The sequence below is a fragment of the Gopherus evgoodei genome, chromosome 7 (genome assembly GCF_007399415.2).
Source record: "Gopherus evgoodei ecotype Sinaloan lineage chromosome 7, rGopEvg1_v1.p, whole genome shotgun sequence".
In the NCBI taxonomy this organism is placed as follows: Eukaryota; Metazoa; Chordata; order Testudines; family Testudinidae; genus Gopherus; species Gopherus evgoodei.
Window position 1 is genome coordinate 124570288 of NC_044328.1, and position 26641 is coordinate 124596928.

General features: G+C 42.3%; 1 protein-coding gene across 1 annotated transcript in view; it reads left to right on the forward strand.

Moving 5' to 3' along the window:
- Positions 1–26641, forward strand: part of MAGI1 (membrane associated guanylate kinase, WW and PDZ domain containing 1) — a 503504-nt gene that overhangs the window by 248854 nt on the left and 228009 nt on the right. Inside the window, 1 exon segment of the mRNA XM_030568462.1 lies at positions 23362–23478. Within this exon segment, the coding sequence (XP_030424322.1) occupies positions 23362–23478 (117 nt within the window).

Sequence of the window (26641 nt, forward strand, 5' to 3'; positions counted from 1 at the left end):
CTTTAAAGGTCATGCTTTGTCGTTATCATGCTCATACACCTCTGTTTCACAATCACTCTTTCCATCTCACTTTCCTTCTGATACTCACCTTCCTCCAAAAATGTGTGGTCAGTGAATGCCAATGAATGCCAAATAAACAGCTTTGTTTCTCTGCGTTGCAGACCATTTTATCACATGTTAACAAGGGCACACAGTGATGGCTGCATGGCAGTATATTATGACCATAACTGTAGATCTCAGCAAGACTGTAGGAACTGTAATAGTTCACTTTAGCTCTCTTGAACCTCTAATAACACAGCATGCTACAGGGCAGGCTGAATTGCAGCGGCATCATGACACGAGTGAGATGCTGCTCGTTTCATTTTCCTGGTGATTTTGCCACCATCTTCTGTCATTTAACAATATACACTGAAGTCTGTTTCTAAAAACCCATTGGTTCATTCTTACATTTCTCTTAAATATTCTTCCTTATGAAATGATGTAATTGATGACCTGGAATGGTTCCTGTATTCATTCTTTCTCTGTTTAGTGCACCACAACAATATGATGCCCACTACCTTTGAACTATAACTTCGACAATGTTTCCTCCAGCATCTAATTGGGAATCTGATCTGGAATCAAGGATTTGCTAAATGTCAAGACTGCTGCTTTGGTTTGATTCTGTGAAAGAGCTGGAGTAAAACGTGTGAATTTTGTTTTTAAAATGCTTTATTGTGTTTCTTGCGGAATTGAAAGGATTAATGTGTGGAGAGGAAGGATCGGTTTTCAATTTGCTCTGAACAATTTCAACCATCTCAGTATGTTTACCAAGACACAAAAGAAGGGGGTGGAGTTAGAGGACTTTTCATAGTTTTAAATTATAAAATTCAAAGGAGGGGGCAGGGGAGGCTCTAGGCACCAGCACACCAAGCGAGTGCCTGGGGCGGCAAGCCGCGGGGGGCGGCCTGCTGGTTGCCCTGAGGGCAGCAGTCAGGCTGCCTTCAGCGGCATGCCTGCAGGAGGTCCATCGGTCCCAAGGTTTCGGCGGCAATTTGGCGGAGGGTACACCGAAGGCACGTTACCAGCGGGCCTTCCGCAGGCATGCCTTCAAAAGCCGCCTGACTGCTGTGCTTGGGGCGGCAAAATACGTAGAGCCACCCCTGGGATGAGGGAAAACCCATTTTGACGAATTATCAGCAGAAGTTCAGGAAAGCTTTTTTCTTACTTTATAGCTATAGCATGTTTTAGTGCAGGCATCTTACACTATCTCCCCAACTCTCCACTAGTTTATACAGAGATCATGACATTAAGGAGTTACATGCATAGAAATGAGAGGATAATCAAACTCTAAATCTTTTAGATATTTTTTACTGTTCTCCCTTTTGAAGACTGGCATTCCCCTCTCTCTCAGATCACCTCCCAAAATGTTAAAGCAAATCTTGATTGCAAATGAACAATGGACAACTATGTGTGTGTGTAATGTTCCAAGTTTAATCTTTGTGATCTTTAGACAGCAGTAAAGATCTTGACTCTTTCTAAGTGACTTCTTTGCCCGGTGTATACTGGATTGTTCAGAGTACCAAAAGATTTTGCTCAAAGCAATTGAGCTGAAATGAAAGGGAGAACCCCCAGTGCAGATCTTTGAATATAAGTTGTCCAACGTTTGTGTCAGTGTTAAAAGATCTTTCCAGCATTTAACCTGAGTCTTTTGTAATAAATATACCATAATCTGCCATGTCATTTGTGGAAACTGAAGTATTTCAAAAGCCAAGGTAGAGAGGACAGATGATTTGGAGCTGCTGAAATACTTTGCCCCTGCGATTCCGAGGTGAAAGAAATTCTGATAGGGTGGACTAAGACAAATGCACTGTTTTGTGTATCTTACTGTATTCTGCATGCAAATTATGCAAGAGGCGAGTAATAGCATATAATTTATTTAAGAATGGAGTTATTCACATATGCAGGACAGTAAAGCTGCTGAAATCCTTTCAAAATTAAATCTGATGATTGAAATACCGGTGTTTTAACCAGACCAGTGACATTTATAACTAAACTTCAAGCACCCTCTGTGCGGTAGTTATTTAAAAGTTCTATAGAGGAAGAAGTATGGGTCTCTTTAGAAACTATTTAACATATTTGGTAGATAAGTAGTAGGGTTTGGCAACATTATTTGATATTTTATATGAATTCCTTTTTGTCAAGATTTATTTCTACTGGCTGCCATATGCTGAAAGATGGATATGAACAACAGTTTTGGTGTGCGGTATTTCTCAGACTCCTGCTAGGTTGGTTAAGGTTCATATGCCTCACATCTTTTCAGGAATGTCTGGTTCATTTTTCAGCATGTTAACGAGCTCTTTAGAGCTGTATTTTGATTAGCAATCATAGCCGTGTAGGGCTAGAAGGGACCTCAGTTGGTCATCTTGTCCAGTCTCCTGTATTGAGGCAGGAAGCGAAGATGGCAATGTAGCCCTTGTGTTTAGTATTCTGTTCTCTTCTACTCTTTGGTGGTCACTGTCAAGTGAGTCGTATCTACATTTTGGATTCTGAACTCCACTTTTATTTAGTACCGAAGAATTCTCATGGACAAGAATGGTTTGCAGAACAAGTCCATCGTTTTATTAAGCACTGATTTAGAGCTGTTGCCCTGGAGGTTGTGTTCCTGAGCCTTATTTGATGTCTGACTGGCAGAATTACTGATCAGCTAACCAGTATGATCAATTTGTCAGATGCATTCCCAGCAGTATCACCGTAAAATCTAACTCATCATTCTCCTAGCTTGGTTCCATGAGACCAATTCTTTTTTTGGGGGTAGGGGGTTTGATTTTTTTTTTTTGCGGGTGTTCTTTTAGGTGGATTATATTTATTTTATGTAGCTGCTGTTATGTGGTGGGGGAAAGCTTTATCATACACACTCTCTATGCTTGGCGTGTGTGTCTATACTACACACCACTTATGGTGTTGTATAGAGTACATACGCTGCACATCCCCTGGCATGGGTATAAATAGCAGTGAAGGTGAATAAAGACACACCAGAGGCTTAGGGTATATACCCTACACAGTTCTCTACACACCAAATGATGATACCCTCCACCCCGCACCCTGTCATTTTTAGCAGTGTTGTATCTTGCTGCCGGAGCCTTTCCCCATCATAAGGAAAGACTTTGGCAGGGGGAAAAGTCTGTGACAGTTTTGGGAACTCCCCCCCCCCTTGCTTTCTCCCCCCCACCAGAGCCTTTCATTGCGTGTGGCTACACACCGCAGTGTGAATGCAGCCTGCTTTTTACTGCAGCGTGCAGTGAAACGTACCCAACACACCACCTTCAGTGTGGACAAGGTATGTGCATGCACCTGTGTGTGTCTGTATGTCTGGCCTACGTAACCCAGTAAATGTTAGGTACTTCTAGTAGGACCAACAATGGATGTTGTTAGTGCCTATCTCAAACTCGTCTGGCATCTTACAAAGCCTGATGCCTCTAAAATGCTCTGCCCCATTTACAATTTGCAATCTTGAAAAATGCCCATGATATTCCCTATGGTGATTGTGCCTTAGTTTCCTTTATTATCATTACTTGATATTTATGTTATAACATTTGGAGGCCAACCAGGTTGGAGGCCTCATTACGCTAGGTGTCCTACAAACATATGTAGCACATGATAATCTCTGCCTGACAGTTTGTCACTTGTGTGTTAATGGAGGCATATTTTTAAAAAATCTTGTTAATCTTCACCACTCATCAATAAACGCTCTGCAGATTTGCCTTGCCTGTTAGAGACCCTAGGCTTATAAGAGATAGACATTTGTTACATATGATGAATGTTTTAAGATCTTAAGCATTTCTTGTGTGCAGAAAATTAATCCGCCCTGATCAGATTTTGAGCTGCAAATCCAAAATTATACATTCTGTTTTATTTGGAATGCAGTTATGAAAATGATTGCTAGTCTTTTGTGGGATGGTTGTTAGAAGCATACAAATTTGGCTGTAGAATAAATGTGATGGAAAACCTGGGTGCTGCCTTTGGTCTTCGTGGGAAACCATAAGGGTAACCTAAACAGAGCAAAACCCAACCTGGAACATTGGCATCATTTGTTAAAGCAGACTTAAAATGTCTGAGGCAATGAAGTTTCAAAATGATAGCTGTCTGTTTCAACCTTCCTATTAAAAACAAACAAAAAATTCTCTTAATACACCACTCAGTGCCCCTTTTTTGATGTCTCTAGGTAACTAAATTTTTTCGGATTTACAGAACTGCATTTATCTTCTCTATCATATACTTGTTGTTACAGGATAGATTGTCTTGAAACTGAGATTTGAAATAAAACTTCCCAAAGGTGATGCCTTTTTCTGTGGGATACGATTTTCCCATTTTATTAGTTATTTTTTAAATCGTTAACCATGGTTTCAGAGCAGACAAGAAGAAAGAGAAAAGAACCTCATTCTCTGCTTTAAAAGAAAAGTAGGGAAAAAAAACCGCTCAGTTTTGTTTTGTTTGCAGAAGCCTGTAAGATCAGTACCGGTACTCCAGGATGGAATAACTTGTGAGTTAAAATTCAGCATTGCTGTTGAACATTGTTTTACAATTCCGACCGATACTTTTGAAATAACTTCTGAGTGATTGGACCTGTTTCTTATATTTGTTTTCATTAATAAGAAGTAGCGTGAACACACTTTTATCTTCCCCAATGCTCGTTGAACTGCAATGAAGTCACAGTTCTGTGTGCCACCATCTGAGAAACTTTTTTTTTTCTTTTTTTCCTTCCTAGAGACTTACACCTTTTTCTTCAGATAGTGGGCTCTCTTGCTGCTAGAATGCAGATGAGTTGAATCATAGTAGAGAGCCCCCCGCTGGTTGTGCCTTCACACTGGTATGAGTCTGTGCTGTAGGCAATAAAGGAGTTTTACAAAGAGCTTTAACAACAGCCTTGCATGCTGTTCTAAGCAGGAGACATTTTTCACTTTTTAGCAAATGACATAAAAGGAAGGAGAGAAAGAGGTTTTCTATTCGAGCACAGCAGATGTAGGCAAACTATGAAAGATTACTTTCTGCTACCATATAGATTTGTTCATAAGGCCAGTTTGTTTTAGTAAAAAAAGGAAGCACCAGAGACGGGGGTCAGCTTGTAGACAGGGAGAGGTGGGACACAGCCCCTCTCTGCAACCAGGGCCGGCTTTAGGGTGATTCCACCGATTCCCAGGAATTGGGCTCTGTGCCTAAGAGGGCCTTGCAGTGTCCGGAAGAGGGGCCCCGCACCCTCCGCCGAAGTGTCACCGGAAACAGCTGCCGCCGAATTGCCGCTGCTATCTTCGGCGGCAGCTCAATCGCTGCTGCTGGCTTTGGCAGCATTTCAGCGGCAGCTCTTTCTAATCGGGCCCTGCACGTGTTAAAACCGGCCCTGCTCCCAGCAGAGGGAGCAGGGAGACGCAGCAGAGCCAGAAGGGAAGAGACGGGGCCAGAGTCTCTCCACTTCTGGCCACGCTGCTCCCCCCAGCCTCCGAAGTAGCTGCAGCTCTAGGGCTGGCAGGCTGCAGCCGTGCTGCTTAGCCCCACCCCCCAGAGCAGGCTGTGGCAGTGCCGCCCAGCCCGGTCCCGCAGCCCTGCCCAGCCCAGCCTAGCCCCCCAGAGCAGGCTGTGGCCACACTGCTCAGCCCGCCAGAGCACGCTCAGGCCACGCTGCCCAGCTTATTGGAGCAGCTCCAGCCAGGCCAGAGACATCCTCCCCTGGCCCTCCCCAGATAAGGTGGGAAGGGATGGGATGGGGAGAGTGTGGGGGTCCCAGGCTAGGGGTGGGGTCATGTGGGGGATGGTCACAGGGTTTACTCCCCTGACTCCCAGCTTCTCCCCCCGCGAAATTTCCCCACCAGTTGCTGTCCCCGCCCCCCTGTCAGGTTAAGCAGTTGGCGTGCCAGGACACTTGGTTTACTTAGGTTTACCTCCATTCCCACAGACAATCGAGGTAAACAAACCGTCTCGACCCACCAGCGGCTTATCCTGATGGCCCAGGAGCCAAAGTTTCCTGATCTCTGAATTATAGGGTCGGCTTATGAACAGATTATAAAAAATTTCCATTTTTACTTATCCATCTTGGGGAGGAGTCGGCTTATAAACGAACCGGCTTATGAGCGAGTATATACTGTAAGTCGAATATAACTCATCAGACAGATGTATCATTTTAAGTATATGAGCAAAAAGGGAGTTCAATGTGTGTTTTGATCTCACTTAAATAAGACATAAATATTCGTTTTGTGGTGTAGCACTATCTCATGCTTCAATCCTCTGGATGATAATTGAGACAACAGGAGATATAGTTTATAGTCTACCTAGTTATTTTCAGGCCTTAAAGAATGAGAGATTGTGTCCAGTAGTTGTCATATCCTCACTGACAGAGATCCTAAAGCAGAAAAGCTGTACTTTGTAGATCATGTGAAATGCCAGCTTCTTTTTCATTATCTGTCCTGTCTACATGGACAAATACATTATTAGTATTAGACAGAACCTTGGCTTATGTTCCTAACAAGAATATTTTCCCACTGATCCTGAGAAAGTCAAGTTATTTCAAACAGGATGGCAAACTAATAATAGTCAACAGCTGTTTGAGTAGGCAAATCTGATAATCATGGGGCTGGTGATGTAAGCACATCTGGACACGTTGTTTATAGAGCAACTTCAAAAGTACCTGGCTTGAAAGAAATAATGGAGTCTGTATAGTTCATAGAATCATAGAAAATCAGGGTTGGAAGAGACCTCAAGAGGTCATATAGTCCAATCCCCTGCTCAAAGCAGGACCAACAGCAATTAAATCATCCCAGCCAGGGGTTTGTCAGGCCGGGCCTTAAAAACCTCTGATGGAGATTCCACCACCTCCTTAGGTAACCCATTCCAGTGCTTCACCACCCTCCTAGTGAAATAGTGTTTCCTAATATCCAACCTAAACCTTCTCCACTGCAACTTGAGACCATTACTCCTTGTTCTGTCATCTGCAACCACTGGGAACAGCCTAGCTGCATCCTCTTTGGAACCCCACTTCAGGTAATTGAAGGTTGCTATCAAATCCCCCCTCACTCTTCTCTTCTGCAGACTAAATAACCTCAGTTCCCCCAGCCTCTCCTTGTAAGTCATGTGCCCCAGCTCCCTAATCATCTCTGTTGTCCTCCACTGGACTCTTTCCAATTTGTCCACATCCCTTTTGTAGTGGGGGGACCAAAACTGGGCACAGTACTCCAGGTGTGGCCTCACCGGTGCCAAATAGAGGGGAATAATCGCTTCCCTCAATCTGCTGGCAGTGCTCCTACTAATACAGCCCAATATGCCGTTGGCCTTCTTGGCAACAAGGGCACACTGCTGACTCATATTCACTCTCGTCCACTGTAACCCCTAAGTACTTTTCTGCAGAACTGCTGCTTAGCCAGTCGGTCCCCAGCCTGTAGCGGTGTGTGGGATTCTTCCTTCCTAAGTTCAGAACTCTGCACTTGTCCTTGTTGAACCTCATCAAATTTCTTTTGGTCCAATACTCCAATTTGTCTAGGTCACTCTGGACCCTATCCCTACACTCCAGCATATCTACCTCTCCCCCCACCTTAGTGTCATCTGTGAACTTGCTGAGGGTGCAATTCATCCCATCATCCAGATCATTAATAAAGATGTTGAATAAAACTGGCCCCAGGGCCGACCCTGGGGCACTTCGCTTGATACCAGCTTCCAACCAGACATGGAGTCGTTGATCACTACCCGTTGAGCCCAACAATCTGTTGAAAGAGATATTGAGAGTACGGTGCATTGAATGGAGCTGCGTAGAAACAGTATATTGCAAAAAGAATTGAACTGGTCCAGTATACCAAGCTTCCTTATAAAAACGTAGTTATCCGAGAAGTCATTCGTCATACTTCAGAACAATAAGAAGGCACAATTGACATTTAAAGCTGTCAAATAGGCTCTTGTACGAAATAAGACCAAAGAAAAATACCAGTCCAGTAAATTCAAAGGCCTCCACCTGGCAGCCTGTTGACGATAGCTTACCTGGGACCCACAAAGCCCAGACCCTGTGTGAGGCTCTTCCCCTCATGTCTGATGGGCAGAGTCCCAGAGTAGCTGAGTAGCCTGCTGGGTGTACTTTAGCCAGCTGCAGGAACAGGAGGTTGACCAAACAAGATGGCTGCACGCTGCCCTGGACCGCATGCCCTTGTGCTTCCTGTTCCCACTTACCTGGCTTCATTTCCTGGCATCTGATTTGTGGTTCCTGCCTCTGACATTCTGATATCCTGACCAGGTCTGGCTCTGGTTCCCAATTCATGGCTCTGATCTCCAGTTTGTCACCTGCTTCTGACATTCCAGTCTCCTGGCCCCACTGCCTCTACACTCCTGCCTCAGGACTGCAGACTCTGGCTCCGACTACTAGGTCTGACCACCCATAATCTGCCCCTGACACCGAGTTTATCTCAGATTTTTTCACTCTTGATTTGGGAAGGAAGAAAAGTCTCAAAGCTCAATATGTTAGGTGATCTATCCCTTCAGGTAGGCAGGCAGAGAGCTCCTGCTTCCTCGCCAGTCAGCCCCTAACTGAACCAGGCTCCCTTCTTTTCTCCCCACCACAGGTCTGGTATGGGCCACAGATATAATGGGGTGCAGCTAACTGAACCCAAAGATGGCGTTTAATCCCCACCATGCCAAAGAGCAGATTCTCTGTTCCCTCTCAGGGTGTAACACTGTTAAAGCATTTATACTGTTTGTCATTGTTCCATATATTATCTGTCATTCCCTGTTGTTGTTGTTGTTGTTTGTTGTTATCATAATTTTCAATTAAAAGTAAAATTGCAGCATGTGTTCAATTGTGGTGGTTTTAATGTTAGGAAAAGTAAAGCTCTTTTATTGTGTATGGAGACAATATTCTGGCAGGACTTTGGATGAAATCTCCTGAGTCGATGGAAAGCTGCTTTTAATCAATAAAAGGACATCCACAGATATGGCCGGATATGTTTACGGAATAACCTTTGCAGAGTATGAAGCAATAAGCAGAGCTTGATAAAATGCCTCATCTTTTGCCTTTGTTATTAATCGTTCTCAAAAGCCATTCTTTGTGGACATGCTAGAAAGCCATCAAGATTGCTGTTACAGACCATAGCATTGGAAAGGAATCTTCCTCCTGTTGTGAGGGCTGGAAAAGAGTTTCCTGACTCGGCTTGATCTTCCACTTTCCAGTGAGGGCATCCTTGGGACCTGGCTTTGATTGATTAACTAACTGGAGGCATGGATAGCTGACAGGGCATTTCAGACTTCACTGAGTGAATTAATGGGCCATGTGAGAAAAGTTTTGTGAACGGAAACCTTGTGTGGCACTGAATATTTCAACGTTTGCAAGTTCTACCATATTATCTCTCTGACAAGCAAAAGGCATTCTGGAAAAGAATTAGTAGCAGCATTTCCCAAGTTAGGCTGAAAATCCCAAACTCAACAGTTTTAATAGAACTGGAAGTCTGCAAAATTATGAGCTCCCAGGAGTTCTGGCTTCACAGCAGTCCACTGAATAGTACTTGGGACCCTGGAAGCCCCAGCCCATAGAATCATACAATATTAGGGTTGGAAGGGACCTCAGGAGGTCATCTAGTCCACCCCCCTGCTCAAAGTAGGACCAACACCAACTAAATCATCCCAGCCAGGGCTTTGCCTGACCTTAAAAGCCTCTAAGGAAGGAGATTCCACCACCTCCCTAGGTAACCCATTCCAGTGCTTCACCACCCTCCTAGTGAAAAAGTTTTTCCTAATATCCAGCCTAAAGCTTCTCCACTGCAACTTGAGACCAGTACTCCTTGTTCTGTCATCTAGTCTAGATCCATCCTCTTTGGAATCCATCAAACAGACTGCTGTGGATCTTGGGAGGAGGGCAAGCTGGCAGGAAAATATGTAGGTTTCCATAGATGCCTGCCTGGTCTTGGCAAAAGTTTAATGGCACTTAACACCTTCTCACAAAACATTTGATTTCAACAAATCAGCATTTTTAATTTCTGACCAACCCTACTCTTGTGTCATAGCCCAGTGCCTTAACCATAAGACCAAGTTTCCTCTCCATTAATCCACTGGTATGTTGTTATCAAAAAAGGCTCTATCCTTATTCAATTTCAGACTGCTCAGCTTTACATCTGAAAGAACTACTTGTACTATGGTCAGCAACCCTGTTTCTTTGTGATTGGAGTCTTTAGCCACCACAAAATATTTTACTTTTAACAATTTCTTACTCTGCACTAGTAAATTGAAATGTGTCCATTGTCTTTAGAAATACATTTTTGCTATATATTGCATAAAAACCTTTATTTCCTTTTTGGAAATGTAATGTTACCATTTGTAACGTGAACATTTGTTGTGGAGGAAAGAGGGAGGATGACAGAAGCATGATACTGGGAGAGCAAAACCCATTAAGAAAACAAGACTGCAACATCAAGGGAAAAAGTAATTTGTTATAAAGTTTAATAAACTTTATGTGCAATATCTTTTTTTCACTGCCTTAGATGGAGTGTCGGATTTATGTTGCATAGTAATAGCTTAAATAGATTAACTCCATTTTTTATGAGTGGATCAATGTTTCAGCACTGAAAAGAGAATGTTATTACATGGCTTGTAATATGGCAAATATATAGTCCTGGGTCACAATAGAGTGGAGGAGTGAGAAATGGTCATAATCCAAGAGAATCTGAATGTTTTTGCTAAAATAATCAACAGTGAACTAGTTCACAGTGATGTTTACATTGTTGTCATAAACTTTTTTGACAATTTGTTATTCTAGTGGAATACATAATACAGTATTAAAGTTCCTACAAGTTCATCCCTTCTGGACTCTTGGCAGGGATAGCAAGCTATTAATGTTTGGAGACAAATTTGGAATTCCGTTCCTATCACCTGCGAACAGAGAGAGCTATTGTGTGTTTAATTTCACACTTCCTAGCATCAGTACCTTCACATGGAAGCTCCTCTTGATGTAATTACAGTTTCTAAAGCTCTTGATCCTTTGAACAATGGAAAAATTTGCTGGGTTGATTTGTCTAGTTCAGGACTGTTCAACTTAGCATTCAGATCTCTGATTGACCATTCTTCTAGATACTGTACTTGTGCTGCCCAGTAATGTAATTTTAAATTAGGCAGGTTGAAGTGTCCCATTACTGTATGTTTAAATTTGCACCTTTTGAAGCTAATGGGACAGGATCAGGACTTGAAATTATTTCCAGATAATTCCAGCCTTGTTGCTGGTTTTATTTTAATCACTAGCGCAGACCAGAAAATTGTTTTCTTCTTCTCCCACTTCCACCTCTTTCTCTACCCTTCCACCCCCGAAAATTCTGGTTTTTGGCAAAAAATAACACTGAAACTTTTCTTCTTTCTTGCTCTGGGGATCACATGATCACAGTGTGTCATGGGAGATATAGTCCAGCCAGAGAGCCCAGCCCTGGAGGAGAAAGGAGTCATGAAGCTCTTGAGCTGTAACTCCTCTGAGGATCTGTGGGGATATTTGCTAATTGAAATTTTTGTGGGGTTGGATATAGGTTTTTTTGGGGGTGGGGGCCAGGAAGGGGACAAAAAGTCAACATTTTCTGTGGAAAGCAAACACTCTCATGAAAAGTTTTTGCTTAGGCAGAAACCCATATTTTAACCAGTCATATTGATAACCATATACATTTTCTGGCCTGATTTTTCAAAAGTTCTAAATGCCTGCACTCCACTAGACGTCAGTGGGAGCTGCAGGTATTGAGCAACTCTGAAAACGAGGCTATTAATGTTGATGCATACCCATGATCCAATGAAGACAGAAGGAACTACTATGAAACTGTGGTTAGGCAGGCCAGTTGTCTGGTTTTAAACCCGGCAGCACTCTCTTTGGGTGGTTTGTCCTCCATCTAGTACTGAGACAAAACAGGTTTCGTTTATATTGGACAGGAAATGCCATTTTGAAGAGCACGTCATTCCGTGCTTGCAGGCATGACCATGCCAGTGGGGCTGGAGCAGCACACTCCTGATAATGGTTTCTTCCATGTAGTGTGACCTCATACGCACTGTGCATGTGAGGTCACGCCAGCAGGGTAGGCCCATGCTGTGCCCAGGAGTACCCCAGAATATCCTGGTATTCTAGGAATACGTGAGTGGCCACCCTGGCTCTAATTAGTATCCTAAGATGAGGAATCCCCATATTGAGAGGGAATGGGCTACATCCCTTCCAGCCTTATGTTTCTATGAACTTACATTTCCTGGCCAGGTTAACTTGCTCCAGCCAATCAAGAAGTAGTAGTAACTGACTAATGGGAAGTGACTGATTGGTGGTGCAAGGTTTGAGATGGAGCTGAAAAAAAGAAAAATGACCGCTCAGACTCAGATAATACTGGCACGTATCTCCCCCCGCCCCATTTTCTGGAAGAGTCGTATGCTAATTTGAGCGAAGGCTAACAGATTTTGAAAATATTTTTCCATCTCTGTTTTGGAAAAGGACTTCTTTGACATATTGTTTTGTTAGGGCTTGTTCTGCTAAAGCTTAGCAATGCCGTCTGTCTCCCCAAGCTGATTTGGCTTTTGCAGCTCTCACATTATATCCTAGTTTTAGAACATACGGTAGCTTCTGTCAGGAGACACACAGACGTGTGTAGCTAAATCTCGCAAACAGGTCGTTCGTGTTAACTCAAAGACTCAAGCTATTCTTTTTTCAGCCTAATTTTTTTTCCCTTTTGCATCTATTGCCTTCCAGACCTTATCTGGATAACAGTCTCTTTTCCAGACAAGCAAGGAAAGTAAACTCTTCTGGCTGCTGTGGATCAAAACAAAGAAAATGGAGCAATCCCTCCACCAGGTTTGCTTCATGCTGAAGACTTGCTTGAGCTCCGTGGAAAACATTACAAATTAGATATCTGTGAAAAATGCTATGCATGCATGGCTGGCTCTGATACAGTTTGTTTTCTCTGGAAAGGTATTATCAGAAGCTATGGGCTAGTAGTGAAAAGTTCATGTATATTAGGATGTGTTCATTGATGGCCTGGTGAATGATGGGGTCAGAGTGAAATGCTCAGCTAGAATTCTGTACAGTCTCACATGGAATGAGTTTACGTACTGGACTATGATATTGCACAGATTTCATTCTGCACTCACTTTTGATATGTAGGAGTTCTTTTTAAACTCACATAGCAACATCAGCAACTCTTGCCACTAATGACTATTTCATACTAATTGCTTTTTCTTGTTAGACTGTATGGTAACAAATATCCCCTCTACAGCTGTGCCTTTGTGTGTCAGACAAAATGTATTCAAGTGAGAAGTGGTCCTGCATTTCAGAGTTCAGATCTGGATATTAATTTCCTCAAGGTTTGGGAGGAGCATGGGTTTCTGATTCTGGCTTTTGACTTGAGGATATCTCCAATAGGAAGTCCCTATGGACATGACTTGATGTTGCAGCTTGATAGGCCTAAATGAACTTGATGCCAATGGCCTGGTTGTAGTAGGATCTTCTACAGTAATTGTCAGGGGTATAGCCCAATTCAAATTGTAAACAATTCCGGTGCATCTTATAGTATTTCAGTCTCCCACAGCTGTCTTCTGGACTTTGTAATCTACATGTAGCTCTTTCTGATTCCATATTATGATTTGTCCTAGATATTTTAATTTCAATCCCAGCAGGCCCCTTTTTCTCCACTCTGCTCACCTCACTCTTTGGTGTCAATTACAACCAGAGGTTGAAAGCCTAGCACATGTGTGCGCGCATGCGCGCGCGCACACACACACAATATCTCTCTCTCTCTCACACACACACACACACACACACACACACACACACACACACACACACACACACACACACACCCCTTGCCTCTCCCGAGTGTTTGATGTGGATTCTTCAAAGAGAGAAAGCAAAAAAGAAACCGAGCCAAATGCGGGTAACATGCAACATTTTTCAGGAATTGGTATGAGTGAGGAAAAGGTAGCTGAGTGCCACTGAAAGCCATTAAAATAAATGATATAGTTAACCTCACAACCCTTATGATGATTTTTATGTCCAGATAATTTAAGCTATCCTCAAGGAAAACCTCCCCGGATACTACTGAAAACTCGCTTGTACTTTACATAGGAGTGTCTCAAGGTGTAACAAATGTAGGTTACTTCTTCTGTGATACATGTACCACGAGCCCATAGTGTGGGTATCTCTCCATTAATGCCATGCAGGTAGGGGACGGCCAGTCCAGAGGCACCATCCCCTCTGCTTGGCAGCAGATCTTACTTCTGTTCTTTGTCTCTTGCTGGGACAATTGCAGCTACCACCTTTTCTGCAGGAGCACCATCTTTATTCACCATCACTGGAGCTCCAGAGCCTATGTGGAGCTACGGGAGGCCCCAAATGCCCTTTCTATTCTACCTCACTCATTCCTTCGATATAGGATAAATTTGCATGGAAATCTCCTGCCACCTGCTGTGGTGACTTTGTAGCCCGGATGAGTGGAAACCGGACCAGAGACAGCGCAGTACTGGATGCATGTGCCATGCTTCAGCAACCCCTCTGCCAATACCGGGAACAGAGGAACCCAGCCAATTCTAACTCAGAAGGAGAATTCCAGGGCAAGATGTAGGAGACCATCAATCTATTCCAGACGTCTCTACCTTTTCTTTGGGGAGGTCCTCCATCCAGAGTCCATGTCTTGGATCAACTGCCTCCTTTCTCTCTAATGAGAGGGATCCTTTCTGTTGTCCATCTCTTCCCCCTCTCCAAGAAGTTACCAATTAAGGGTCCCATTCATTTTCCATTGTCTCCCCTTCCCCCACCATGGCTCCCTGGCTACTTCCATTGGTTTGTTTTTTTTTTACTGGGACGTCTTCTTGGCCTTCTGGGGGAAAAATACTTCTCCCTCCTCCCCAGAGTTATTCTCTGAAAAGACAGAGAACAGGCCCAGACTCTGATTTGTCTCCTTCCCCTTGCTGCCCCTGCTTGCTCTTCCAATGACCCCAGAATTCTGGTGTGAATATGTCTCCCATCCAACGTGGGCTTGTGTACAGGGGCAAGGGGGATTTAGACCAGTGAAGTGCCTCTGTGTCTGAGACCACTGGCACTCAACCTACACATTCTCTTAGGCTCTACCACCTGGACTTGGTTGATGTGGTCTTCGAGTGGCTGATGTCCTATCTTAGCAGTCCTAATGCCTAGTTAAATCTTATGGTCTTGATTTATTCCACCCTTCTATCCATTTCTCTTCTGCAGTCCTTCTGCCACTGCTTCTGTTCAGATCCTTGCTGTTCTCCATTTTCTCTTTTCTTGCCACAATGTGGTTGCTGTTAGCAGACCCATCACACGTACTGTTGGAACCCACGCTCCAGCGTGCCCTGGCAGATGAAAAGGCATGGCGAAATACTGAGGTTAGGGAGTGCTGGGGAGGTTAGCTGTAGTTTTTATCCAACTCTGAAGCAATGTAGTGGGGATGGACTACCCAGAGATCAGAACAGGGGCTGATTGTGAGAAGCCCGGGTTTTCAATTGGCTGACCTGTATCATCATACATACTGGAAATGCCTCTGAAAACAGCTGGGATGAGATGTGTGTGTATCCAGACCCCTCAGATTGTCAAGCCAGTCGTGGCAACGTTTGTGCTTTTCTTCTTCTTACTTGAAAGCGTGTGTGTTGTCTAGTCCTTTTAACTTGACTTTTTAAACTTTGGCTAGATATTGAACAAATCCTTAATGTGCATAATATAAGGTGGAACATTCTAAATGCAATGCAGGAGTGTAAAAGTGCATACGATGGATTTACTGTGGATTTATGAACTGTTAAAAGAGTATTTCTGAAACAGCAAATTCTGAATTACTATTCTAGTGCCGGGTCATTCACCCGTATATGCCTTATAGGATAAGAGAGATACCAAAATATACTGTGCCAAGAAAACTATTGCCTGTTCTTGATTTTGAACAGCGTTGAAAAGTTTTGAGTGAATAGATTTCCTTCAGATTCACAAACGACACCTAAAATAATATTTATAAAAATTTCTGTTAGTAATAAAGTAACAGGTGTTATTCATTCTCCAGTCAAAAATTATGATCTACACTGAAATGCTCTCTGCTGATTCAGCAGCTGTTGTGCTGTTGGAAACTTCACTGTGCCTCCTCAAAGCTGAGTTTTATTACTGCAGAGGTAGCTGATTCTGTTACTTTGTGCTCTTCTGTGGAGTGCAGCTCTGTGGCTTATTATAGTTTTCAGCCATAGCAAATGCACGTGGGAGATCATGAGCTAAAAGGATTTTGCACTGGATCTTTTTTAAATAAAAAGAATAAACATTGGGGGGAAAAATTGTATGATTAGTTAACTTTTCCCCAGGGAAAGGTAAGTAGGTCATTTAAATTAAACTGATCGTAGCGATATATGTATTAAGATGTATAGTAAGGGAGGCATGTAGGCTTTGGTCCTACAGTTCACCTGTTCCAAGCATGCTTCCTGTGCTCGCACAGAGCCTGCCTGAATGTTCGAGCCTGTGGGATCAAGACCTTAGGGTATGTCTACATCTACAATTTTGCAGCGCTGGTTGTTACAGCTGTATTAGTACAGCTGTATAGGGCCAGCGCTGCAGAGTGGCCACACTTACAGCAACCAGCGCTGCAAGTGGTGTTAGATGTGGCCACACTGCAGCGCTGTTGAGCGGCTTCAAGAGTGGTTCGGGGAACGCGAGAGCAAACCGCGGGGAAGCAGGTCTCCTTCCCCGGGTTGCTCCAGTGTTCCCCGAACCCCCCTGCAAGCAGATCTCCTTCCCCGCGGTTTGCTCTCGCGTTCCCCGAACCCCCGTGCAAGCAGGTCGCCTTCCCCACGGTTTGCTCTCGTGTTCCCCGAACCCCCTCCCCGCAAGCAGGTCTCCTTCCCCGCGGTTTGCTCTCGCGTTCCCCGAACCCCCCTGCAAACCGCGGGGAAGGAGACCTGCTTGCACGGGGGTTCGGGGAACGCGAGAGCACACTGCGGGGAAGGAGACCTGCTTGCACGGGGGTTCGGGGAACGCGAGAGCACACCGCGGGGAAGGAGACATGCTTGATTACCAGAGAGGTATCCTCAGGTATGCTGGGATACCTGCTTATTCCACGGAGATCAAGAAAAGCGCTGGTAAGTGTCTACACTTGATTACCAGCGCTGGATCCTCTACACCCGAGACAAAACGGGAGTACGGCCAGCGCTGCAAACAGGGAGTTGCAGCGCTGGTGATGCCCTGCAGATGTGTACACCTTCTAAGTTGCAGCGCTGTAACCCCCTCACCAGCGCTGCAACTTTGTGATGTAGACAAGCCCTTAGTTGGCTCATGGCATTCCCAACAGTGAACCAATATGAACTCACAGGTCAGGGCCTATTGCCAATTTACTCTAGTCCATATGGCTAATGAAGCAAACACCTGCAATGATAGGTGATGATATGGGTGCACTGGTTTGTTTCCATCAATCTGGGGTTTGGGCAGGATTTTGTTTGTGCATTGCCGCCAAGATCTCATTTTAGCACTTTAAGAAACAAATATGGAGGCAATCAAATCAGATCTCTGTCAAGTTATGTTAAATGTAAAGCCAGCTCTCAGCAGGGCTCAGATAAATATTTCTTTATTTATCCAAGGAATAAAAGACTGGCTTAAGTTTTCTTGCACTAATAAAATGTAGCAGCAAACAGTTTACCAAAATACGGTGGATTTATATGATGCCTTTACTTTGTGAGTGGCTGACAAAAAGAACACAAATTATATAGACTTTCGGAAGCTACGTTCAGATGGCAGGTCTTTCACTCCATGATCTTACTTAGGCTTTTGCAAACGGATGATGAAAGCGAGCCAGCCAGTATATCAGACTCACCTCTTACTTTGACCTCAGAGGATACTCTAAATTAGGAAAGTAGAAAGTCACTGTTAGATTTATTTGATTCTTCTTTTGCTTAAAAATAACCAGTAATGCTATGTTTCATTTCTCTTGTCTCCATCTCTTTTTCTCTGTCCCTCATGACAAATGGCTGTTAGAACAGTGTTAAGCTATGCCCTTAAAGCCACATCAGTAACAAAACTCTGGGCTGGCAGATGTGACATACTTGACTTACATAAATCACTCTCTTTTGTCATTACTGGCATATGACCAGTGAGTGTTCTAATTATTGAATGTCTTTTATAGCCCCATTATTTATAATCACTTTTGGTTAGCAGCTGGAAGACCAGGATGGAGTAGAATGAAATGATATAGCACAAAATATTATCATTTGTCTAACAGCTACTGGAATTAGGAACATTTGATGATGATATGGTTAGGAGCATTCAGCCCCCATTCTGGGTCCAGAGATGGGTTGCTGCTTAGTGGACCTTGCCATGAGAATGATTGCATTCATAGGTACAGAAGCAGAATAGAAATTCTTGCAAATATTAACAAAATATTTGTCCATCACAAACAACCTTAGTTCTAGAATACAGGCAAAATCCACTATTAATGGTCCCCACCATCAGTTGATGGTGATTTCCATTTATTATTTGCATTGTGAGAACAGCCTGGGACCTTACTCGTGGTTCAGGATTCTATCTTGGTGTAGGTGCTGTACAAACCCATTTAAAAAAACAAACAAACGATCCCTGCCCTTCCAATTTCTCTTCTCTTCCCCCAACCCCCATTAGAAACCAGTTTGACTAATACCTTCATCCTGCAAACCCAAAATGTAAACTTTTACAAGAGGCAAACAAACGGTCCCTGCCCTTCCAATTTCTCTTCTCTTCCCCCAACCCCCATTAGAAACCAGTTTGACTAATACCTTCATCCTGCAAACCCAAAATGTAAACTTTTACAAGAGGCAAAGTTTGCTTTCCCTCTCGATATAGTCATTAGGCTGTGAGAGAGAATGAGTCTTAATCTAGATGACCTTCATTGCACTGTTATCCTTGTAGTAAGGCCCATTAACCTCCGCTTGCTTCATGGCACTGTTATTTTGAAACTGCCTTTGGATGACCGCAGGAAATCCTGTTGCTAGAGAGCTTCTTAAAAAAGAAATATCGCTAAAGAGTGGAATTGTGTTGTGATACACAGATGAAATATGGACTTTCTAGTTCAGAGCCATTAACCCAGAGGTGACCAACCTGAGCCCGAGAAGGCGCCCAAATTTACCAACATACATTCCCAGAGAGCTACAGTAATATGTCAGCAGCCCCCATCAGCGCTCCGCCTCCATGGCTCCCAGAGTCTTCTGCTCACAGGCAGCCGTGCGGATTAGCACCTCCCCCTCCCTCCCCCTCCGAATCAGCTGTTTTCATGGCATGCAGGAGGCTGGGGGGGAGGAGCAAGGGCAAGGCAGGCTCAAGGGAGGGGGGCGGGAAGGGGTGGAGTGAGGGCAGGGCCTGGGGCAAAGCCAGGGGTTGAGCAGTGAGCCCCCCTGGCACATTTGAAAGTTGGCGCCTGTAGCTCCGGTCCCGGAATCGGTGCCTGTACAAAGAGCTGCATATTAACTTCTGAAGAGCCGCATACGGCTCCGGGGCCACAGGTTGGCCACCCCTGCATTAACCAGTGTGAAACAGCACTCAGTAGTCATCACGTTTCTGCTTAAAAATAAATTGAGACTATGAACTAGCATGTAAACCTGTTTATGTGAGATACGTAATGTAGGTCAGAGACCGCTGTACCCTGGCCATGGCTTTTCCTAGCACGAATGGTACTAGGCTCTGTCAGAATACAGCTGATGACCTGAATTATCTATAGCCGTCTTGGAGAATAAATGGGGAGAAAACATCTTCAGTAATTACTTTAGAAGTGCAAAGCTGTTATAATATCATTTGGACCCCAGAATGCATGAACATAAAATGATTTAAAAACTCAAATGTCTGCTGGATATATATCACACGTTTGGAGTCTGGAATGTCTAAAGCATGGTGGGAACAGGGGCTTGCTGCTCTGCAACGGTAATGGTTGAAGTTTCTTCCCAAAGATGCAAAGCCTGCTTATTTCACTTTTGCAGTTTAGTCTGTTTGCTTCATTGGAGCTACTTGTGGGAGTAAGGTGAGCAGGATTTGGCCCCAACAGAATAGCACAAATTCTCATTGAGGCTGTTTGGAGTAGATGGATATTTTTATACAAGGAAAGAGAAGCTTTTCCTTTACCTATTTGCTCCTATGTAGCAGTTTGTGACTGTGACTGGAATAGATCCATTGCTAATGTGAGGAAATTTACGGTTTTTGAAAGATCAATGTTTGTTAGTGACTCTGCTATTAAATAACTTTGAGAAACACCGAGTGAGACAGGAAATCAGGATTGAAAGAAACATGTTTAAAAGCAAACATTATAGTGGAGAGAGAGCAGCACAGTCAGGACACAGACACACACATGTTAATTTATTGTTGCTGGGAACAAACAAGAATGAGCAATATTATTCCACCCACTGAGTTATTTTCTATTTCACTGTTTGAGTTTGTTTTTCTCACTGAACGACTATCATTTGGCTTCCAAAGTGTAACATCACTGGAAAGAAAACCATTGAACTCTGGATTTGCAAGAACATAAGTAACCAAACAAAACCCAAGATGACATGTAACCCAAGTTTCCTTTGTTTAGTCCAAAGTTCAGGAAAAACTATTTAAAGGTAAAAAAAAAAATCCTAGACCCTTGAGTTGAGTAGAAACTCAAGTTTCAAAATGTATATTAGGTGACAGTTTTCGGAAAGGTTTCGGAATGGTAGCCACGTTAGTCTGTATCGGCAAAAATAATGAGTCCTTGTGGCACCTTAAAGACTAACACATTTGTTTGGGCATAAGCTTTCATGGGCTAGAACCCACTTCATCAGCTTCCTGGAAGGAAAAGCAACAATCTGAGAGATTCACAGCATGCTGGCGAGCTAGTTAAAAAATTAAGGAGAAAATTACAAACCCTCTCCCCCATTTTAAAATTAATTTTTTTCCTCATTTTTGCAATAAATTTTTAAATCTTTTTGGTCAGTTAAGTCACGTGGTGAAATTTTAAAACTAAAAATTCATTTTTGAAAATGGCTTAAATCTGATTCTGAATATAATATATCACAAATGAAAATTTTAAATACATTTCAATATAATTTTTGATAAAAAGAAATTACAGGGAAATCAACATTTGAAAAAAAGGTATTTCTATGGAAAAAAATCATTCCAAAACTTTGACCAATTCTAGAAGGAGGGGTATCATGCATGAATTATAAGTTACATAGCTAGGAAGTCCTAGCACAACAAGGCCTTGACTACTGCAACACAAATAACTGAATACATAATACATGTCAGAAGACAACCTATATTTTTTTAATGCATGCAGTTCGCAGCATTAATTTCCTTAATGGAATACTTTCTTACATTATATGCAAAATACGTTTAGGATGTTTGTTTCTTGCTGATTCATAACCTTGTTTAAAATTGTCTTGTGAGGGGAAAATAAGGACTAGCTGTTGAATTAAAAGATGAAAAATTCAGTGATTCATCCTTTCAGGGTATGACATCCTTTGACTCCTGCAAAATCTGCCTTTAGAAGTAAGAGAAGGAAATACCCCTTACTATCAAATACGCAGAATTGAGCAGGTCGCTTCTGAAGGTTGAATTGCCACAGTGAAAAGTTAGCCACCTCCAAGTAAGCCATCCCACAGGAAATCACTTTTAACTTCATAGTGACTGGAAACTATTTTTAAGAAAATTGGGTGGTGATCCACTGCTCGGCATGGTGAGGGATGTTCCCAGAACCAGTAAGGAAAGTATAATGATACAATGTTATCTTCATTAGTTTGGGCTTACTGGTTTTAGATGCTTCTACAATGAACATGTTTGATCTTTGCTGACAGTGAGATGGAAACAAATAAATGAATACATGATAAAGCAGTGTATAAAAATGTTTAAAACCTAAACCAAAATATGGTACTAATTCAGTATCCTCCTGGAAGCTCATTAGTGGGACCTCAACAGAATTAATAACAATGGCTGTTTTCCGCCTCCGAGAGCAGTTGTTAATACCACAATTCTCTGATAGAGTAGAGCTCCTTACAACTATAGAGAAGATGGTCTTTTCTAAATTAAGTGTTTCATAATCAGATTTAACTACAGTACATTAAGTTCCTGCCAGTCTGTGAATGACTATATTATTAGAAAGTTTATACTTATATTGCTTTATAGCCATGTGTAGGCAAAAAAGCCATATCTGATTCATATTCCTTATAACTGTGTGTGCTGACTCTAGAGAATTTTCCTTGCTGTAATATCTCTGCTGCTTCTACCTTTTTAAAAACCATCAATGTTGTTTGGAGAAGATCACATTAAATTGTTTGTTTTATTGAAATAATTCTGTTTAGAGTTTTAAAAACTATTCTGATACTAACAATTTTGTTATAAAACTTTATGGAACGACATTATGCACATAGGATATTCCCATCCCCCCGCTCGTTCAACTGTTTGGACCAATGGGGTTCCCTCTGTTGTTTCTGCTTGCTAGATAGAATCACCAGCTCAAGTTTTTTTCTCCCTGCCCAACTGCAATGAGACATCAGGACATTTTCTAAAAGAAAATTTCTAGGTTTTGACTCAAATGACTTTTCATTTAGAAATTTAAATGATAATCAAATAAAACACAGGTCTAAATTGAAATAAAATGTTTTGATTGACCCGGCCTGAATGTTTTTGTTTTGAATATCAATCAGCCAACATCTTCAAGATTTTAATTCTTTATGCGGATTCGTGATGGGACGTATTTTCCTGGGACTGGAAAGCCATTTCCTGCCCAGCTCTAACTGCTACTGCCTGAATGAGCACCTCTTAGCTGTGCACAGCAAGAAATAGATTTCCTTTCCTTCCATTTCTCTGTGTAGCTGGGAATAGAGCAGGTTAGGAACTTCTCATCAACTTTTTTTTTTTTTTTGAGAGAGAATTATTTTTCTGTTCTATATAGGTTTTTATTCCTTGTTCATCACTATAGTCTCTGAGCTCCTTCTAGTAACATATTAAACATCAAGTATCAGAGGGGTAGCCGAAGAAGTGGGTATTCACCCACAAAAGCTCATGCTCCAAAACGTCTGTTAGTCTATAAGGTGCCACAGGATTCTTTGCCCTGATATTAAACATCAGAGTTCTGTGGCACCTTATAGACTAACAGATGTATTGGAGCATGAGCTTTCATGGGTGAATACCCACTTTGTCAGATGTATCCCATGAAAGCTCATGCTCCAATACATCTGTTAGTCTATAAGGTGCCACAGGACTCTTTGCTGCTTTTACAGATCCAGACTAACGCGGGTACCCCTCTGATATTAAACATGGTGACTTGACATCTGTCCCATGGTGTTGGTCTTCTCATCCTCTTCCCAGAGATAGAAGCCTGTGTTCTGGAGTGTCTTGTTTTGGTAATGTATTGGGGGTTATTTGTAGCTTTTTTAAAAATAGCTGTTTTCTCTTTGCAGGAAGTAGACTGAACAAAGATCTGAGGCATTATCTCAACCAGAGGTTTCAGAAAGGATCTCCAGACCACGAGCTGCAGCAGACAATTAGAGATAACCTTTATCGCCATGCTGTGCCTTGTAAGTAATGAAAAATTCCCCCAGTGAAGTTCATGTGATAAAATTAAATCCTTTTGGTAGTAAACTGTCAGTGGTGCTGTGAACTGCTATAGGGGAGACCTGATTTACGGCTATGGGGCTCTCGTGTTGGTGACAGCGGAGAAGATGATATGCCTGGTTCTGTGGATTGGCTGAGATAAGGTACAAAGTGGATGGTAGTTCCAGAATGGATTGTGATGGGAAAAAGTTTGAAAATAAATGTACAGTTGATGGGAAAGGAAGTGAGATGCTGGGGAATGAGTGAGGAAAAGAGCGGGTTTGGTAGTGAAACCACTTCATCCTGGGGTTCTGATTTGCTGGTTGCACCCTGTCTTGCTGCATGTCAGAGTTCCATCATGTAGCAGCTATCTACATAGCATTTACAGGTTGGTTGATGCCTTACATAAAGCGTGGACAAACACTTGACACAGAAACAGTTCTGTGTTAACATCAGATAGTCTGTGTCCTGTGCGCTCCCCCCTCCCCCTTTTCTGGTTGTTAAATTGCTTGAATAAGAACAGGATCTTTCTTTCTTCAAATTGATTTGCTCCTGATGTTTATTTGACTTGTGCAATTGCAAACCTTTTTATGGCATCATTGCTTGTTGCTGTAGAAATGGGATGATGTCACTAATGAGGGATCATCCTGAACTGAAGGAGGAAATAAGCAACAGGAACAGACAAACTCTTTAGAAACAAACCTCCCTTTTCATGCAATTGTCAATCTGGATGAAAAAAGAAAAGAGAAGTCCTTTGTTGTTTTTTTAAAAGCTAATTGAAAACTCTTTCCTTCCCCCTCAGTTCAGAAAGGTATTTTTGCTCATTAAAGATTCAGGAGAAGTGTATAATAAATTACCTGAATCTTTGCTCCAAGCTCAAACTGAACCTGACCTTTTTGGAGTTTAGGGAATGCCCCCCATGTGTCACTTCCTGCCTTCGCTCGGGGACCATATTACAGCCAAAGATGCTTCCTATCAATCTAAATACACTCAGGACACACTGGAAAGGTAATGGCAGCTCTCCTAAGGGGTGTGGTTAAAATTTAAGCAAACATCTAAATCTTGAAGTATTTAAATGAGTTGACAAACATTTTGAGGCTTACTCATCTTTACAGGAACAGCAGCTGATTTATCTACTGCAGAGACTTACTGAAATATTAAGTGATAGTGGTTATCAAAAAGTTGACACTTGCCAACGGTTCTCATGTAATGGTATCTGGGATAACGTGCCCATTTCTTTCTTAAGGGTTATATATGAAATACTTGGCTGGAGTAATGGATACCATTGTGTGACAACTGTTTGACAAACTTTGACTCCTTTAATGACAATAGCTGTGTATCACCAATTTGAAAACTGGGTGACTGGGCAACAAAATTGCAGATGAAATTTAATGTTGATAAATGCAAAGTAATGCACATTGGAAAGAATAATAATCCCAACTATACACATAAATTGATGGGGTCTAAATTAGCTGTTACCGCTCAAGAAAGAGATCTTGGGGTGATTGTGGATAGTTCTCTGAAAACATCCACTCAGTGTGCAGCGGCAGTCAAAAAACGAACAGAATGCTGGGAATAATTAATAAAGGGATAGACAATAGGACAGAAAATATCATGTTGCCTCTATATAAATACATGGTATGCCCACTTCTCGAATACTGTGTGCAGATGTGGTCACCCCACCTCAAAAAAGATATATTGGAATTGGAAAAAATTCAAAAAAGGCAACAAAAATGATTAGGTGTATGGAATGGCTTCTGTATGAGGAGAAACTAATAAGACTGGGACTTTTCAGCTTAGAAAAGAGATGGCTAAGGGGAGATGTGATTAAATCATGACTGGTATAGAGAAAGTAGATAAGGAAGTGTTGTTTACTACTTCTCTTAACACAAAAACTAGGGGTCACCAAATGAAATTAAGAGGCAACAGATTTAAAACAAATAATTTCTTCACGCAACGCACAGTCAACCTGTGGAACTCCTTGCCAGAGGATGTTGTGAAGGCCAAGACTATAACATGGTTCAAAAAAGAACTAGATAAATTCATCTGCACACACTATATTAGCCAGGATGTGCAGGAATAGTGTCCCTAGCCACTTTTTGCCAGAAGCTAGGAATGGGTGACAGGGGATGGATCACTTGATGATTACCTGTTTTTATTCATTCTCTCTGGGGCACCTGGCACTGGCCACTGTCAGTAGACAGGATACTGGGCTAGATAGACCCATGGTCTGACCCAGTAGGGCCATTCTTATGTTCTTATGGCTGCATTAGTCTTATTTCATCAGTGGAAAGGAGGGACTGAAGTACTCTTTGAAATGCTATGCACAGGCATAATGAATAAACACTGATCCTATTGAACGCTTCCCTTTTCCAGTTTGTCAATCCAAAATGTGATTAGTCTTTATGCTTGTAATTTGCCTGGCTGCAGTTTTTAAAGGACTACTGAACAAGATGCCTTCTAGGAATGTGAATGAATGCAATTTTAGGCTCAATGGCTTCAGAGTCCTGATGCTAATATCCTTCTGCCCATGTATTTCTTTTGACTTGTATTCCAATTTCAGACACAGCAAATAAAGAATATGTGCAGAAGTTCTATTGAAGCATTTTCTGTGTTGCTAAGGTTACATTTTGAAACTCTTTCTGTTGATTTGTTTCTCAGATTTATTGAACTTGACTGTGAGTTAAACTGCTTGAATTTAAACTTACTGTGCTTTGTTTTAGAATTGGAGTAGCAGGGAGGAAAGGGATAGAGTGATTTCTGCCTTTTAAAAATAACGGAGAGATGTTTTGTTCTGGCGTTTAATAAGAACATCTGTAATCATGTTCCAATTATGTAACAAATAGAAAAATCTGCAAGGAGAGGTTATTTATTGTGTATCCCTGTCCTCGCAGAGCTATACATCAGGTAACATTTTTCCTCTGTGTGCTGTGGAAAGGAGATGAGTCTGTTTTTGATATGATGTTTAACATGTACATGTGTGAATTTGAATGAACCTGCGGTATGCATGGTGGTTTGGGATGCTTTTACAGGTCCAGAGATTAATCTAGTTGCATACTCACATACTTTTATTCCTTGGTACATGTAACCAGTAAATCCAGAGCTCTGGACCAATCTCTAGTGCTAATGGATTATGAAGTCTTGTAT